This window comes from Notamacropus eugenii, chromosome 5, assembly GCF_028372415.1.
Source record: "Notamacropus eugenii isolate mMacEug1 chromosome 5, mMacEug1.pri_v2, whole genome shotgun sequence".
Taxonomy (NCBI): Eukaryota; Metazoa; Chordata; class Mammalia; order Diprotodontia; family Macropodidae; genus Notamacropus; species Notamacropus eugenii.
Window position 1 is genome coordinate 289,212,470 of NC_092876.1, and position 20,285 is coordinate 289,232,754.

The 20,285-nt window shown below is 33.9% G+C and overlaps 1 protein-coding gene across 1 annotated transcript in view; it reads right to left on the reverse strand.

Annotated features, from left to right (window-relative positions):
* KYNU (kynureninase) overlaps positions 1-20,285 on the reverse strand; it is a 156,300-nt gene that overhangs the window by 82,238 nt on the left and 53,777 nt on the right. Inside the window, exons 4-6 of the mRNA XM_072613189.1 lie at positions 14,968-15,050; positions 2,032-2,093; positions 341-412 (exon numbers count right to left, since the gene is read on the reverse strand). Of these exons, the coding sequence (XP_072469290.1) occupies positions 341-412; positions 2,032-2,093; positions 14,968-15,050 (217 nt within the window). The remainder of the gene's footprint in view (positions 1-340; positions 413-2,031; positions 2,094-14,967; positions 15,051-20,285) is intronic.

Genomic DNA, 20,285 nt, shown 5'->3' on the forward strand with positions numbered 1-20,285 from the left:
GTATTGATTTGATAAAATAAAACAACAAAAATTAATAAAACATTTATAACTTCAGTTGATTTAGGCCAGTGGTTTGCTCAATGTCTTTAAAAAGACTAATAAATCAATGCCTCTATTCAATCTTTCCTCCCTTAACACATTTTACTTGAACAAAAGGAATAAAGCTACAATCTATAAAAAATGTCTAAATCAAAAGCACTTGACAGATCTTTTTTTTTTTTGGTAAGGTTACTTGGAAAAGACTAGGGAATAAACATTCAAGTCAGACAACTGATGTTCTCAAAAAAAAGAGGAAAATAATACAAATATACATATATATATATTTTTAAAAGTTACTTACATGGTCAGAAGGAAAAGCTTTTCCTTCTAGAAGAATTTTAAATCGTGTTGGTGTAGGCTTAAAAAATGATAACTGAAACGAAATGGATTTATTGGACAAGATATTAATAAGGCTTGTAAATTCAATCACTTTATAATTGTTATCTTATGATCTCCAAACATTTTACAAACATAAATTAATTGAACTTAAGAATTAAAAAAGATGAGAACTTTAATGTCACTAAGGAGATAGAAGCATGGGAAGAAGTAACATTGTAATTAAAATAGAAACAAGTATTTATTTACATAGTTATTGCATGTAAATAAATACTTTACATGTATTGAATGTAAATTAAATACTTTATATTTAGTAAATATAAATGCTTATACATTAAATATTAATAAATAGGAAAACAAAGAAAATATTGTAATTTTTACTGAAATTTAATTGGCAGAGCCCTTCATCTTCACTAAATGGTCAAGGACTCTTTAACATCATGTTCCATAACAGTAACTTTAAATATATTTTGTTATTTTCAGTTTGCCAATTTCATTTCCATTTGTTTGTTTGTTTAATTGGTTTGTTGGCTGGTTTTTGGTTTTTGTTTCTAAGACTTCAGCTAATTTTCAGGCTTCTTTGAAGTTACCTTAGACCTACCATAAAGTAACTGTCATTTACTGTCCCGTGAATCATAATTAATTTTACTTTGCAAAGTGTAGCCTTCATTTCTGAAGGAGCAACTTCTAGGAGGACTAGGGTGTATGTATATTACAGTTAGTGACACTAACATTTTATTTCTCCATTTTGTCCCATGAAAATAATAACATAAAAATAATACTAAAATGTTATTAAACTCCTATCATTGCAATGACCAAATGTAGTCCCGGAAGAAGAAACACTTGTCTTCCTTCAAGGAAGAGAGGTGGGGCACCTGTGGAAGTGGAATGATGCATACACTCACAATTTAGTTGCTTTATTTGTTGAATTTTGCATATAAAAATGTTTATATATGTATATAGCTACAAAAAAAAGTCATTGTGATAGTATATTGGAAATGATTTTGAAGTTTAAAAGTGAGATAAAGGTTAATTAGAAAAAGAGAAAAAAATCAGTAATAAATCTGCTAATTTTAAAAAGTGTGTCAAATGTGTGTATAGGTGAACACAAAAACACCTAGAATGGATGGTACAAACTTTCAAAATGTTAAGTTACTGACAAGATCCCAAATCAAAAATACATATGAATATTTTGGATGTTAAAGTACCACATTTTCTTTGTTAATTTTTCATTCATTGCTTTCCCTTTACACCTAAAAATAACCCCAAAACACTCATCCAGGATCCTACTGAGTTTGTGTTGATATTCATAGGCAGCAATGTTTAAAGACCATTTTCTGCAATATATCTGTTATCTCCTATAATTTAAAAAAAATTGGTTTTGTGTATTCTTTGAAAGCAGTTTCCTTTTGCTTCTTCTATAGCTCTTATTCCTTATCTCTGAACAATAATTGATCTTGATCTCAAGGCCCTTAAAAGCTTATGATTATGAAAAAAGCATTATATTATGATCTAGCATTTTATGGTAAGATTGAAAATAATCTAGCAACTTATTAAAAATAAATACACCACCACAAGTTCATGAATTAAAGATAAAGAAACATCAGATTCAGGAACCAAAAATGTATTTAAAGATTGTTGGGAAAGCAAACTTACCAGTAGGAGATGTATATTGACTGTCAGGCCATTCATTAGGGCTATTTCATCCCTATGAGCTCCTATAAAGTAAACAAACACTAGGACAGATTTTTCTTTTGATCCTTCATAAGCTCTACTAGAGGCAGGTGGAAAAAAAGAGCACATAAAATTCAGTCACTCTCTCTTAATGGCCCTGAAGGCACGCACATATTTGAGGTGTCACCACAATGAAACAGAAGTTTACTCGGTTGCCTCACTATGCCATGCAGACACGCATACACACAGAGACATGCACTTAGTTTTCAGTTTTGATGCAGCAAATAAAAATAAGATAATAAAGTACTCTCATTCCTGTAAACTAGCAACTGATTTATTCACATCATTAGGTTCTTAGCCAAATTCCCAAACAGTACATTTTTGTGCTAAATATGTCTCTAAAATATGACTAAAAGATATTACAGCTAATCACATTTTTTATACTAGTGGTTGTAATATCTCCCTGCAATGCATCTTTAATAAAAGAAGGTTTTTTTTGCCCAACATAATTCTCCATTATTATATTGAAGTACATAACAGTTTACAAGATAAAATAGCTAGGACACAAAAGACAAAAGATTAAGTAGTTTTGGTTTTATGCATTCACACAGAGATATAAAATAATTAATATAGATGTATATCATCCAATAAGGGAAAAAGTATAATTGATATCTCCACAAGACTGTTAATATCTGCCATCTCTAATTCTTATTAATCAATCTTTTCATGCCAAAGGAAAATAGAGGAAATAAAAGAAGATTCATGGACAGGAGGAAATAGGACACCTAAGAATTCAAACAGAAAGAAAAAACCATCAATAGCTTCTTTGCTTTGGGGCCCTTAGTTTTCCTTTGTGAAAGTACATTATTCCTTTTTAAGCTACAAATTTTCATCATAATTGAAAGCATCAATTAAGTATCTTATGAGTAATGCTGTGCTTTTTATTTTAAAAAATTACAAACAAAAAAATTTACAAACACTTTTCTGGAGCACATGCCTATGATGGAGTATAACTTTCTCATTCAAAAAATGATTAGATTGAATTTGATGAGATTTGAAGTACCTTCTAGCTCCAACATTCTATAAATCTGTTACTGATACATGCATGCATATATATATATGTATATATATGTATAAATAGTACCATAAGTATAAATTTTATGAATTTAAACACAGAGAATAATATTCCCATGACCTATGGAATCTGGGTAGGATCATTTCAGGGGAAGAAAGTAAGAATACATCCATATTTGATTGGATTCTTCAACTAAATTAGCATATAGATCTACTTCTTGTCATAGAAGACATATATACAACATGATTTGATATTTTCTGAGTTTATGCAAAAGACAGATGAAGGATGAAGTATGTTGGTAAGTACTGGGATATTGTGAGCTTTATCCTCACAACTAAGGCAAACAGTTCTAAGGGGAATGTAATGGTCTCATTCCACCATTCCTAATATTAATTGTGATTCTGTCCAGATATTTTAAACAAGAGCATCAATGGATCGATCTATATAATTTTTAATTGAGACAGATATTTACAGAACCTTCCATGGTACCAGGAAGTCTTTGAAATATAGACAATAAAAAAATACTATAACCTTTGCTAGTCTCCTAAACTCTACTCTCACATCTCCAACTGTCTATTGAAAATCTCAAACTGGATATCTCATGGGCAACATAAACTTAACATGTTTGAAACTGAACTCATTACCTTTCCCCCAAACCCTGTTCTCTTCCTAGCTTCTTTATTACTGTCTAGGACTCCCCCATCCTCTCTCACTTACCCAGACTCACAACTTGGGAGTCATCCTTGACTCCTTATTCTCTCATCCTCCATAACCAATCAGTTCCCAAGTCCTATCTACCTTTGGAAATTTTCTCTTCTATATTATCTTCTCTCTTCTTCTACTGCCACCACTCTGGTAAAGGTCTCCAGCACCTCATATTTTGACTGCTGTGACAGCCTGCTGATTGGTTTCCCTGCCTCAAGTATCTCCCCACTGCTGCCCATTCTTTATTAAGTAATCCAAAAATGCAAGTCTGACCATATGTGTTTTCCCACCCCCTACTATTCAATAAACTCCTCTATTATTTCCATAATCAAATACAAAATCCTTTCCTTGAATGTTGAAGCCCTTCATAAATGCCTCTTCCTACCCTTCAAACCTTTCTCATTCATTCTTTTCCAGGCTTCACTTCTGACTCTGTAGGATTCCTCTGCCATTCTACAGAAACTTCCTTCACCTTAAAGTTTACTTTACTCCTAGACTTCTCACACTGGAAGCAACATCTGTCCTGCTGCTGCTTCCCCTGATTGTTTAATTTCTCCCAGTACCTCCATTTTAAAGAGGAGGGTCAGACTAACCACAGCTCTTTTCATTAATTTTCCAGGCTGTACTGACTCTGCAGACTTTTTCTATAATAACCTCCATTAGGTACTTCTTTTCCCCCCTATCCTCACATGCCCTCTTTACCCCACTTCCTTTACAGATCCTTATTTTATGTTGTCTTTCCCATTAAAACATAAACTCCTTGAGAGCAGGAACTATTTCTGCTTGTTTTTGTATCCCAATGCTTTGTACAGTGCTTGTCACACAGTGAGCACTTAATAAATGCTCATTGACCACCTGTCCAGTCTTCTTACATCTAATTCCCCTCTGTGTACTTTACAATTCAATGATATTGGTTGCCTTGCCATTCGTCACACACAACTCTCCATCTCCTGTTGGCTGTCTTCCTCCTCATCTTTATCTCCTTGCTTCCTTGGAGTCTCAGTTAAAGTCTCACCTTCTCCAAGAAGTCTTTCCTGGTCATCCTTAATATTAGTAACTTTCCTCTGAGATGATTCCCTATCTATCTATCTATTTATCTATCTATCTATCTATCATCTATCTATCTATCTATCTATCTATCTATCTATCTATCTATCTATCTATCTAGATATGCATATCTATATCTATATCTATGTATATCTATATCTATCTATCTATCTATCTATCTATCTATCTATCTATCTATCTATCTATCTATATCTTGTTTGTACATGGTTGTTTGCCTGTTTTCTCTCCCATTAAACTGTGAATGCCTTAAGAACAATGGACTATTTTTTGACTTTCTTTGTATCCTCAGAGCTTAAAACACTACATGGGACATAGTAAGTGTTTAATAAATTCTTGTTGGCCTGATAATTTACTGAAAATACTTCAAATAAGCAACTTAAGATTACAACTCAGTCAACAAAATAGCATGCATAAAAATGCCCTGGTTTTCTATATACTCTTCTGAACTTTCTTGCAGTTTCTTCTAAATATTAAAAAAAAAAAAGTTTTGCTGATTGTCTTTTCTTCTTTTTTTATTTATTTTTTCACTATTTGTCAACCTTTCCTCTACCTTTACAATATACAACCTTTTCTAAATACTATTACCACATCTTTATTTTTATTTCTGATTTGAATAGATGTCACTAGGCATTGATACTGTTATTTCATCACATCCTTTGGGAAGTTACATGATATAGTAAAAGGGGTGGTGGTTTGTAATCAGATAACCTGTTTCCAAACCTTGGCTCTCCAGCTTGCCACCTGTACGACCTTAAGCAAGTAATTTTACTTCTATGGGCTTTAGTTTCCTTAACTATAAAAGAAGGGGGCTGACCTATATGAATTCAAAGATTACTTCTATCTCTAAATCAATGAGTTTTTGCTTTCTATATGTTAGTTGTTTAATAATTTTGTAGTGATCCCCAATTTGATAAATGGTCAAAGGATATGAACAGGCAGTTTTCAGAAGAAAAAATTAAAAATATCTATAGTCATATGAAAAAATGCTCTAAATCACTATTGATTAGAGAGATGCAAATCAAAACAACTCTGAGGTACCACATCACACCCATCAGATTGGCAAACATGACAGAACAGGAAGATGATAAATGTTGGAGAGGATGTGGGAGAGTTTGAACACTAATTCATTGTTGGTGGAGCTGTGAGCTCATCCAACCATTCTGGAGAGTGGTTTGGAACTATGTCCAAAGGGCTACAAAAATATGCATGCCCTTTGACCCAGCAATACCTCTTCTAGGACTGTATCCCCAACAGATCATAAAAATGGGAAAGGGTCCCTCATATACACAAATATTTATAGCATCAGTCTTTGTGGTGGCCAAAAACTAGAAATCAAGGGAATGCCTATCAACTGGGGAATGGTTGAATAAATTATGGTATATGAATGTAATGGAATACTCTTGTGCTATAAGAAATGATGAACAGGAGGACTTCAGAGAGGCCTACAAAGATTTATATGATCTGATGCTGAGCAAAAGGAACAGAACCAGGAGAACTTAGTGCACAGCAATGACCACAGCGTGCGAGTTTTTTTCTGGTAGACTTGGAACTTCATCGCAATGCAAGGACTTAAAAAAAAATTCCCAATGGTCTTTTAAGGCAAAATGCCTTCCACATCTAGAGAAAGAACTATGGAATTCAATTGCAGAATGTAGCAGATCATTTTTTTTGTGTGTGTTTGTATTACGTTTTGGTTTGTTATATGATTTCTTCCATTCATTTTAATTCTTCTACACAGCATAACTATAGTGAAAATATATTTAATAGGAATGTATGTGTAGAACCTACATAAAATTGTATGCCATCTCGGGGAGGAAGGAGGGAGGGAGAAGGGAGGGGAAAAAGTCCAAGTTATATGGTAGTGATTGTAGAACACTGAAAATAAATAAAATTAATAAAAAAAAATTTTGTAGTGACCAGTAGATGCAATTTCAATGCATATTTTACAAGATCTTTGACCTCTTGAAAAAATTATAGGGCCATCTGAGAAATAAATAAAAATCTGAGAAATAAAAACCTAGAGGAAAAAATATACAGTCTCTATATTGTTTAATATTCTGTAGTTCCTTTAATTATAGTTATTGATAGGGATAACAATTATAACACTTGCAATAGCAAATCACATTTATAGAGCATTCTAATGTTCTGAAGTACTTCACATATATTAACTCATTTCAGGCTCATACTGACCCAATTAGGCAGTTATTACAGTTATTATTACCTTCATTTTACAGATGAGGAAACAGAAGCTCATGGAGGTTAAGAGACTTGCTCATGGTTACAAAGATAGTCTAAGAGGTAGAATTTGAAACTAGGCCTTCCTGATACAATACTTCCAGGTACGAAACTCTCTACTATACCATGCTGTTTTCAGTATTTTATCTGACTATAATGTATACAAATTGGTCATTAAAATAATCAAATGTTTACATAATTAAACATTTTAAAAAAGAGTTGCATAACATTCACAAATGGTAAAATGAGTGCAGACATGAAACAAGCATACTTTTTTTCTATTTCATTTCGGCATAATATCATGAGAATAAAGCTATATTTAAGTAATTGATATTAAAAGGTAAATAACTTGGTGTACTTAAATGATCAATATTTTATCACAAGCATATAAGATTTGAATGCTGTTTTAAGAGAAAGGTGGAAGAGATGTAGCAACTAGTGAAATAAGTGGACCTATTAAAAAAATGAAAAAGGAATACAACACTTGTCTACTTATGTATTATGCCAATTGACACAATGATGATTAAGATGCAAGTATTTTAACAGTGCTTTATTTGGTCAAGTCGTGAGCACTACAAAAGAAAACTATAAGATTATATATTTAGAGCAGGAAAATGTCTTAAAGGCCATCTAGCCAACCTCCCCTTATTCTACAGATGAAGAAATGGAGTCCCAGAGATGATGAGTGACTTGATCAAGGTCACACAGTTGATAAGTGGCAGAGTTAAAATCTGACCACAGGTCTTCTCCTTCCATATCCAGTGCTCATTCCACTAGACTACCAAGTGTCCAATGAAAGTATGTTACTAATTCCCTTTCTATGGACAATGAACTCAATTTCACCAAGTCCTTTAATCATATCTCTAAGGAGACCACAGAAACTATCCTTCCAACAAGCTACATCTTCTTTATGTCTTTTCATTTCATTTACAAAGAGAGTATTTTAACATGTATAAGGTTCAGTTTCTCTAGTAGTGTGGTAGATTTTTAGCACTTTTAGTGTGTAACTTTTGTCTAAATATTAATAATTGTTAAATATTGTTTACTAAGAACTGTTATCCTGAGCAATCTCTATGCCCTTTTTTGCCACTTTAATAGATGACATATTCATCAATAACTATGTCATTTTTGCATCTTCGCATTTTGCTTTGAAATTGATCTTCAGGAATTTTAATACTTGTTCTTGAGAGTCTGTTTTTACAGCAATATTAAGTTCATGTAATCAGGAATATGCCATAGATTCAGCCATAAATCATATAAGTTACAGCTATTTCTCTCTCAATGTTATCTTCCCAACTAGATCATACTCCCTTTGGGGGCAGGAAACATTACAATGAGTATATCTTTGCATCTCCTATGGTACATAACATGGTTCCTTGCAAATTGATGCTTAATAAATATTTCTCCAATGCATTAATAAAAGAAGGTGATAACTGGATGTGTCCATCCAAAGAGACCTCCACTTAATGTCAGAAGAAATTGATAGACTACCAAATTACTACTACTTACTAGCTCTGTGATTTCAGGAAAGTCACTTATCATCTGTAGATAATTTAAAACATAAAATGAGTCCTACAGATGGGGAACCTACGACCTCTGTGGCCCTCTAGGCCCTCCAAGTTTGGATTGAGTCAAAGTCACATATGACTTCAAGGCCACAGTTTCCCCATCCCTGAAAGAGACCATCTCAATAGTACCCTTCAGCAAAAAGATCATAAAAAGACTTGCCATTTGACATACCATGAGATACTATGGCTCATTAAGATAGTTTGTAAGGTAGCAGGATTTATATTTACTTGTCTATTCTTCTTGGACTCATGAAGAAAATCTACCATGAATGGGGCCAATTGAATCTTTTGAGGTTGTTCAGTGTACTTATAATAAAATCAGAAATAATGGTATATAAAGAAAATTTCCCACAATTAAAAAAAACCTAAATCTAACTCATTTGCTTCTTTTTATTTTGAAGGGAATTTTCCCTGACATACTAATAATTTTCAAGTTTTGGAAATGAGAGATTTTAAAACTTGAGGAAGAAATTTGTGGAAAATTTCATATGTTTGTTTACTAAACCCTAGAGCTAGTGTGCTTATAACTCCAACAGAACAGTATGGTTTAATGCAAAATGCACTCGATCTGAAGAGTTCCTATGGGACACTGGATAACTCATTTAACTTCTCTGAGTCTCAGCTTTGTCGTCTATAAAATAAAGAGGTTGGATCAAATGATTTCCAACATTCCTTCCAGCTTTAAATCGATGATCCTATCATCAAAAGTGGAAGAAATGTATCAGTGGATATGATTTGTTGTGCAAAGCAAAAGAAGTTTTTAATAAAATAACCTTTTAATCTAAAGATCACTTTCACTGCTCGACAATATTCCAAAATGAATACGACCCCACATTTGTCATTTAAAGCTCATGACTTTTGAAAGCTACTTATAAATCTTTCACTTATCAAGTTTTATGTTTGCAAAACAATTTTGACCCATTTCAAAAGACAATTTTTGCCATTTGTAGGCCAAATTGTATTGCAGAAGTTAATTTTATCCAATTTAATTAACATGTAACAATATCCAAAGGCTATAATTCAAAAGCCAAAATGAAATCTGTCTTCATATTACAACTTTGGGCTATGTCACTGAGAAGGACAAAACTTCCAAATCCTATACTTGAATTTATATTTCTTATGTAAGATTTATAAGCACAACAAGCCCACCTATATTTTCCAAACAACTATCATTTTCTTAGGCAGATTGTGACACTTTTTTCCCCATGTTACTATAACATCTGGTGAATTCTCATGATAGTCAGAAGAGTTTATTAGTACTGCTAACCTGATTCTCATGACAATAAAAATAATAATAATAACTGATTTTCATACAGTGCTTTCAGAGTCATTTTGGCATAGTGGATAGAGGGTCAATCTTGAAGTCAGGAAGACTGAGGTTCAAGTTCTGCCTTTGAGACATACCATTTATGTCATCATTTAACCTCTCGGTGTCCTGAGCAACTCTCAAAGACTATGTTACAGATGCGTAGATGATCAGTATCAGTGGCAAACTTTTCACTGACTGGCAATACTTTACATGAATAAGATCATAGGACAAAGTTACCTATTTTGTTTATCTGAAATCTGCAAAGAATTCCATAGAAGTTATCACACATGGGACTCACAAAAGCCTTGTAAAGTAGCTACTTTAGTTATTACTATTCCCATTTTATAGATGATGAAAAAAGCTTAGGAAGATTACCTGACTCTTCTGTTGATTACACCTGGCCACCTCTTCTTCATACTAATGTCTGAATTGTTGGCATTTTTGTACTTATGTACATTGACAAAAGCAACATCAGTTTCTAATATCTTGATTTAATAGGAATGTTCTAGAAGTAGTATGAAGTGGTAAGTATACCAGCTTGTCATTCCATCTCAAGATGAGCCCTACAATGCTAGACAGTCAAATCCAGATTTTCATTTATGTTCTTAAGTTTGGGCAATATAAAGAAACTCTTGTTTTTACTACCTTTAACTCCATCTATGATATATATTTAATGCTGCAACATTTTAAAAATAAAATGGTTGCCTTTATAATAAGTAAGTTGCTATAGAGTTTTAAACTTTAAAATGAAAAAGGGAATTCTGCTGCAGGTTTTAATACCTTTATGAATAAATCTTGCAGCACAATATTCATTTACTTTTTTTTGTATATAGTTATGAACATTGTCCTTTCTCCATAGAATGATCAATAATAAGCCCAAAGTAATAGTGTTAAAATTTAGTCTATCATTTGATGTTCAACATAAAAATACAGGAAACTCAGTTCTTTTTCCTATCTTTAGCTATTGCAGTGATTTCAAATAAAATACATAATCTTAGGTAAGAACATTTCATAAATGTTTTAAAATTTTTTCTATTTTTTCACAAGTGCCTAAACCGAAAATGACTCCTAAATAATCAGTCAATATTAAGACAGCAGTACTAAATCCATATTTAATACAAATGCATATCTAATCCAGGATAATTATGATGCGAATTGTCTCCATGAAAGAAAAAAATTATCTAAATAATTCTGACACACATGAAAAAACTGTTCCTGGGCAATAAAACCTGAGTACTATTACAGCTCACATTTTAAACCTGTTATAGAGCTCCCAATAACTGTTTAATACGTCTTGAGGAGAAAGTGTTTACTGAATAACATTTTATACAAGATAGAGGAGAGTTACTAAATAAGTATGTTTATTCATTTAGAATTGGCTGAGTGGTCAAAACCAAAGATTAATCATTAATGGTTGGATGTTAGCTTATCTTCATTGAAGGAGCCTAAGAAGTTTTCTTGGTCCTGTGAGGTGCAACAAGATTATCACTAGTTTGTATAAAGGTATACATGTCATGCTCATCACATTTGCAGCAGACACAAAATTGAAAGGAATAACTAATACAATGAATGATTCAGGTTCCTAAACGAGACCCTCTAAAACATTGGGCAAAAATCTAAGATGATGAAATTCAACAGGGATAAATATATAGTTTTACCCTTGAGGTTTAAGAAACTAATTTCATAAGCATATGGAGCAGAAGGTTTGGCTACATTTTAGTTTACCTGAAAAAAATAGTGGACTTAGTAGATTAGTGGTCTGATGACTGCAAATTCAACATGACAACATGAGTCAACATGAGTCAACACGAGTCAACAGTGTGATACGGTGGCCAAGAAAACTAATGCAAACCTTAACCACACTAAGAGAGGCATGATGTCCAAGAATACTCTACTCAGGTCAGGTCATATCTGGAATCCTGTGTTAATTTCTGAGAGGTGAATCTTTTTCATTTTTAGAGACAAACATCTTTGGAAAAGACAAACAAATATCATAGACAAACTAGAAAGTACCTGGAGAAATGTAATCAGGGTGGTAAATAGTTCATACCCTATCAGGATTGGGTTAATTGGATATGTTTAGCCCAGAGAAAACTTCACTAAGGACATAACTATTTCACAGGCTGTGATTTGGGAGAGGAACTAGATTGATTCTACTTGTTCTTAGAGAGGAAAACTAAAAGGAACTTGGTGGGAGCTACAAAAAGGCAAATTTTGGAATGAAATAAGCAAACATTTCATAATAATTACTTTTATCCCAGAATTTAACATGTTGCCTTGGGAAAATAGTATGATTCCTTTCAGTGGAGGTCTTCCTGAAAATACAGTATTACCACTTTGCCATTGTAGAAATTATTCTTGTTCAAGTACTAATTGGATTACATATGGATTTTGAAATCCTTCTAACTCAAAACTTCTAAAGTTCATTCAAGAATTATTGGTTAAACACATAATATTCTTGCCAATTATCATGCTAAGTACCATAAATACAAGGAAATAAAAGACTGATACAGGAAAATAGGCTTATAAACATAGAATGATGTAGATGATATATGTTATAGGAGTTCAATGAAAGGGTCAGAACTCTATAGGCTGGTGTTGGTTCTACAGATATCACAATGAAAATGTGGCTTGACTGGAGCTTTGGCAGAGGGAAACATGAATGAATATAAATAAGGGGACAGTTATTATGAGAGAGTCCATAATAGAACATGTTGAGTTTGAGATATCCCTGAGTATTCAGTTTTAGAAAAGTAGGTCAAGATTCGATAATAGAAAGTCCTGAATGCCAGACTGAGTGGATTTTATGTTATATGAGTGGGGATTGAAGATGTCTGAGTAGGACAGTAGCATTATAAAAGGAATTGTTTTTGATGGCTTACTTTAGTGGTAGGGTGCAGTATAGCGAGGTGTGCAAAAACTCTGGATATAGAGAAATCAGTTAGAATAGTACTATAACAAAGTATGCATGGTCCCACGGAATACTTGTTGAAAATAGATCACTCTTCTTGATAAAAGGTGAAGGACTACAGGTGCATAATATTCTTTTAACTATTAAGACCACCAGGCATGATTGTTTTATCAATTTTACTTGTTTTTATTTGTTACAAGAAAAAGTTTATAGGAGCATATATATATCAAGCAATGACTGATGTAAAAAAAACAAAAAGAAATAATGAAACCATAAGTCATACTGTGATATGATTGTCCTATAGGGTGGTTGCAGTGGAGAATGAAAAGAGAGATACTAGAAGCAATATTAAGGAAGATTCAATGTAAATTCAAGTGGGTAAGAGAGACAGCACAAATATATGTATGTGTTTGTGTGTGTGTATATATATATATATGATATGTATATATATATATGATATATATATATACATATACATGTATATGTATATATATCTATATCATGTATATGTATATATATCTCCAAAGATGTATGCAGTGTGTGTTCAAATTATATTAGCTATGGATTTCTATGTTGCTACCCAAGACTACTATTTCATAATGAAACAAGTAAACCATGTTTCATTATTTCTTGATTTTCATCATTAGCTTTCATATACAAGAATATGAATCCAAAGGAAGTATTTTATTTTTGTTTTGAGACAGAGTGCAGTGAGATCTGGAACTATGATTTTATCTATAAAGAAATTCCCTCCATGTTTGCAGATTAGCAACCAATCTACAACTTTACAGTCTCAAGAGTGTAGTCTCTGAACTGCATACTGAGAGGTTAAGTGATTAATCTGTGATCTCACAGTTAGTATGTGTTAGTGGAAGGGCTTAATACCAATTCAGAGCTTCTTATATCCATGGAATCTCTCTATCCATTATGCTATGTTACACCATCACATATCATACTGACTGGAGTGGGGGTAGGTGGTCTGAGTCCCCACAGGAAAGAATGGTTATGCTATTGACAAAGCGAAGAAATGTTAATGGAGAATTTGATTGGCAGGTGAAAAGCCTGTACAGGAAGATGTTAAATCCAGCTTCAGATTTGTTGAATTTGAGATAACAGTAAAATTTCCCATTGGAAATGAGATTGACAATATGGAATTAGAAGTAAAAGCTAGAGATAAAAATGTGGCAATAACTCACACTAGCTGAATCTAACTGGTTGAAGCTAAGCTAATGAACTGAGTAAACAGAAAGGAGAGAGTAATAATAATAGAAAACACTAACCCATTTTGAGAGAGGGAGGTGTTTACTTCTCAAATTTTTACTGTCCTTCTAAAGACAGTCTAAATGTCATAGGTTCATAGAATAATAGATTTAGAAAACGTTCTGAGAATCACAGGCAATCAATCAACCAATCCATATATTCTAAACACCTATTCGGCACATGTTGCAAGGAGAAAAGACAATAGCTATACTATACTGCATTAATTAGATCTAATAGAACCACAAATTGCTGAGCAGAAGACTGAATACGTGTATGACTGAGACAAGGATCTGACTGATCACGTAGAAAGGAAAACAACAAGTATGGAATAGACAAGGCTGTCTTTCAGTGGATCTATGCTCTCATCACATCAAGCAGTGATGCAAATAATTTTAAAAACTCTAAGATATTATGCTATGTGCTATGAACTATGAAAAACACAAAGGATAATGCTAGTTCTTCCATTCTTTAGGGTTTCCTTTTCTTTTTAGTGGGGAGAGAGCATAGAAATTTATTTAAGTATTGAGGAAATCCTTAAGCATATGGTGTACTACTTGTTTGCTTTATGTCAGTCAGATTAGTTAGTTTAGGGCAGTTTATATACGCAACAAAAATCTTTGCCTAACATTAGTCATATAATAGTACCTGTAGCCAACCTTTAGTGTTATAACAGAAACTTATCATTTGTACTCCAATAAAATGTATCAATTTACAATTGATATTTAAGCTGCAGAATAGGCCATTTATATTATTTTTAAGGAAAAGATTTATTGTTTTTTACACTTACCTACAATGTTATTCACAAGGTGTGCAATGCACTCATCTCCTGTAATCCAAGGACGTTTTCCTACTTCATGACCATAACCTCCCCTGAAATGGAAAAGGGACACAGAAATACCTGAGTTTTTTGTTTTGGGAAATATTTCAAGCATCAGAAATTGACAGATTTCTAAACCAGTCTTCATAACTTATCTATAATTATGAAAAATATTCTTAAACAACATTTCAAAAGTCTTTCAACTTGTCTATTTTCATATTTTCTGGTTATTTTTTCCATTGGGAAAATAACATTTATTTACATTTTTTCAATATTTACAGTCTGATTTATTTTCTATTTTATCTATACTTTGATTTCTTCCATTTACAATAGGATCATCAAGTACTAAATCAACTGTGTAATCCCCTTGACATCTACTGTTCTTAAGACCAGGAAGATAAGTAGTAAAAGGTCAAAATAAAGTTAAAAATTTTGTCAAATTGAATAATTCTGCAGAATATCATCATCTATATACCTTTTAACAATAACACTTACAAAAAATTGACTAAAATACCCAGTTCAACACCATTCCCTGACTAACTGATTTTCCAGTAGTTCTTTCTATCTTTTTTTTCATTATACTTTTCTAGAAATTTTATTTAATTCAATAAATGAGTTGCAGGTTTATTATATACAAGACAATGGACTAAATGCTAGGGAATACAATAAACATTTATTAAGCTCCTAAAATATTCTAGGCACAAAGATTTAAATGGGTAAATTCCTCATCCTTAAAGGACCCTGGGGCAAAAGATACAACACATGAACCATTATGTATTAAGCAAGATAGGATAAGATGAATTGTGAGAAATATTGTTAAAAATGCTCTAGGACAGAATATTATCACTCAAAAGATTAGGGAAGGCTTCGCAGAGGGGGTGACATAAGAGTTGAGACTCAAAGGAAGATAAGAAATCTAAGGTGTAGAGAGGAAATGCATATTAGGGACAGGTGATGGTTTTCATGAATGAAGGGAGAAGATGCATTGCTGCATTCAGGGAATAGCTAGTAGCTCAATTTGAATGAAACATTTTGGTCTTCATGGAGTTTGCAATCTAGTACTAACTGGCAGTTTACTCATTTTCTACAGTGTAGCATATTAATTTTTATCCAGAGATACAAAAGAAGTAAATCTCTTAATAAAAATGGCAAGTTAGTGGTTAGAAAAATATATAAAAAGGTATATGAAACATTAAAAAGGCAATATCTCATAAAATTTTATAGCTGAAATGAACTGAGATTGATTAAATCCCTTAAGCTCTCTGAGTCTCAGTTTCCTTAACTGTAAAATTAGGGGTTTCAAAACCCTGTAAGGTCCCTTACTGTCCTAAATCTATGATCCTATGATAACTTAGTCTTAATTTTATTGATTAGAAATTTTACTACCCTTAATTTTACTGATTAGAAAACTGAAACCAAGGGAGGATAAATGAGTTATTCAAGAATACACAACAAGTTAGCGGTAGAGGTATGACTCCTCTCTAACATATAAATCTTGTGTTTTATCTGATATAAATACAAACTATGTATAAAGTATAAACAAATAGCACAAGAGACATGTACATTGTCTAGTTTGATTCTTGCAACAACATCCATTAAGGAAATGTGTAAATGGAGGATCAGAGTAATATACCTACTAATTATGGCAAAAAGATAATTGTAACCAGATATTCTGACTCTTAACTCCAGTACTTTGTTAAGTTAGTTGCATATTCCTCGACTAATAATTAATCAATAAAAATTTATTAAACACCTACTTTTGTGTCAAGAGCTGTGCCAAATTTTGGGGATACACAACATTGCAAAAGACATTGTCTGTCCTCAAGTAGCTTACAATCTAACGGGGGAAACATCAGGCCAGCAAAAGTATACAAAGCAAACTATACACAGGATAAAAGGAAATAATAAATAGAGAGAAAGTATTAGAATCAAGAGGGTTTGAGAAGGGTTCTCTGTGAAAGGTGGAATTTTAGTTGGGACTTGTTTGTTCTTCATTCTTGGAAGAGGACCATGACATCAGGAAGGTAATGCCATGACTTGCAAGTGAATTGGATTTAAGTGAGAGAGGGCTGTGCAAAGTCAGCAGCCTCACTCTCTCCAGACATCTGCATCCAGTGGCAAGATATTGATTATGATGACTGGAGATCAAACAGGATGTAGTGGGAGACCTCAGCCCTTTTAAGAGAATGTCTTTAACAGGTCTCAGTTTGACTGAGGCAATGCCCATTTAGTGATTAAGTCTGGGTAAGAAATGAGATAAAGAAGGGCCTCTTTTACCTAGTTAAAAAAATCAATCTGGAAAGGGTTTCTGGTCAAAACAGAAACAATTGCTATTTACACTCATTCTGAGCCATCAAGGGCCAGACAATGACCAAGCTAGGCTTGGGCTGAGACCTACTGTTGGCCAGTCAATGAGAGCCAGAGTCATTTAGGTTTTAGGCCTGCTCCTTAAGAAAGAAATCTGGCAGTAAAACCCAAGATGTCTTGCTAGATTTCAGTGATCAAAATTTGCATTCCTTTGGCCATAGTACCCTCAGGTAAGGGTATAATATCCTATGTGGACAGAGGAAGAGGAAGGGGGGGGGAGGAAGAAGGGAATGAGGAAGGAATGAGCCTGTTGTCCAACTGAAACTGGTCAGTTGGGTCCCCAATAGGGCAGCTCCTACTACTTAGAGGTTATAGTTTGTCCTTCATTCTTTAAGAGAACCATGACATCAGGAAGGTGATGCTATGACTGGCAAGTGAATTAGATTTTAGTGAGGGAAGACTGTGCAAAGTCATTAGCTTTACTCTTTTCTCCAGAGTCCTCTCCAGACCCATCTTTAAGTTGGGATTTGAAGGAAGTCAGAAGATGGAGTTGAGAAGAGAGAATTCCAGGGATTGGGGACATTCAGAGAAAATGTCTGGAGCTGAAAGCTAGAGTGTCTTGTTTATGGAGCAGTCAGAAGGACAGTGTCACTGGATCGAAGAGTATGTGGTGGGGAATAAGGTGTAAGGGACTGGACAAGTGGGGAGCCAAGTTAAGAAAGACTTTGAACTCCAAACAGAGGATTTTGTATTTGATCCTGGAGATGATGGAACACCACTGGAATTTACTGAGTATAGGGGATGATGTAGTCAGAACTGCACTTTAAGGAAAATCACTTTGGTAGCTGAATAAAGTGTGAGGAAAAACTTAAGGAGACAAGTTGACATACCAGAAGACTATTACAAATGGTTCAAGTATGAATAACACCTAGATTATGAGGCTGAGGGAGGATGGTGATACCTTACACAGTAATGGAAATATTTGAAAAGGGAGAGAGTTTCGGGAGAAAGATAATGAGTTTGGTTTAGGACATGTTTAGTTTAAGATGTCTAAAAAGCAATTGAAGATGTAAGATGGGAGGTCAGCAGAGAAGCTGGGGCAGGATAGGTAGATTTGAGAATTATCTGCTTAGAAATTATAACTAAATCCATAGGAACTGATGAGATCACCAAGTGAAGTAATGTAGAGTAAGGAGAGGACCTAAGATTGAAGCCAAAAGGAAATCTATGGCTAGAGGGCATGCTCTAGATGAGGAGCTAGCAAAGGAGATTGAGAAGGAGCAGTCAGATAGGTAAGAAGAGAACCAGAAGAGAGAAGTGTCTCAAAAAGCTAGAGAGAAGAGAATATCAAGATAGAGATTTGTGATCAAGTGTCTAAGGTTACAGAGAGGTCAAGGACAATGTGATGTGGAGTTTGGGTGGAGTGACAAGGTTAGAAGCCAGACTGACAGGAGAATAAGAAGAGAATGCTGAAGTAGAAGCCTTCCCAAGAAGTTTGACTACAAAGGTCAGAAGAGATAGAGGATGATAATGAAAATGGAAGGATCAAATGAGTCTTTTTTTTTTTTTTTTTTAGGATGGGGAAAGATGGGTATGTTTGTAGACAATAAGGCATCATGGAGAGAGACTGAAAATAAATGATAGGGTAGGAATGACAGAAGAGGAACTCTATTGGAGGACATGGGATAGAATGAGACGTCTTGAACAAGTAGAGTGGGGTTAGCCTTGGTAAGAAGCAAAACTACTTCATCATGTGAGACAGGTGAAGGAGGAGTTAGTGATAGAAGGATCTGCATGACAACAAATGAAGAGGGGAGGAGAAGAGGGAGTTCAAAGGAAATGGTCTCAATTTTTCTGCAAAAAAATGAGGCAAGGATCTCAGCTGAGAAGGTGAGGAAAAGGGGAACCATGAAAAATGAAAAGAGGGATGAAAAAGTTTGGTAGAGCCATTATGGAAAATGGGTTAGTGAGTTGATAAGACAGGTATAGAATTGACTAGCAGCAGTGAAAACCTAGTTGTGTTTGCATAACATAAATTTCTAGTGGACCCAGTCACAATGGTTGCAGATTTTTTCAGCAATATCTGTATATCAGTCAAGGTGGCAAATGGTGGGAGTGATCTAAGGCTGGGACTTGGCAGTATGTAATTGGTGATATAAGGGGACTAGGGATTCAAGAGAGAATAATGTGTGGTTGAATTGGTTCACCAAGGGATCAGGATGGAGACAAGAATAGACAGTATCTGGCCTGGGAGAGAAATGAGGGGTCAAGGGATGGTTTGTTATGGTACAGATGAAGAGTGTGGTTTTGTGAGGGAATACAGAGAGAAAGAAGTGAAAAGACAATAGGTTATGATCAGACAAGAGGATTTTGGAATTCTTGGAGGTGGAATATTTTTAGGTATGGCAAGGTCAAGATCTTTGGGTTTGACTAAAGTGGATGGAAAAGTAGCTCATAGGAAGTGAGTTGGTTGGGGAATTGAGTGGTTTGGATATTTGAGGGACAGTTAATATGGAATAGAGAGTCACATAAGGAACTCACTGAGGAAGAAAGGGGAGTGATCAAGGAGTCCGTAAATAGCAATTATTAGGATTTTGACTGGGTGGTAGAACTAGCATGAACCTCAAAGAAAGAGAAATAACTGAGTGATGGAGAATGTGGGAGTGGCAATGGAGAGGAAGCAATATTCTAACTCCCCTATCTCCACCAGTAAATTGAGGAGAATGAGTAAAGGTGCAGCTAGTACTGAAAAGATTGGCCAAGGAGGCTGACAAACATCTGATTGAAAACAATTCATGCTACTTTGGTTACTATGTTCCAACATTTATTTAAATATTAAATGGCTAGTTCAATTCAAATGAGCAAATATTTTTTGAGTACTTAGAGTGACTGCACTAGATGTTACAAGGAATACAATGAGTGTTGCCTTGTACTCAAAGAGCGTGCGATCTTGCAAATTTGGTTCATTTTATATTTACAGG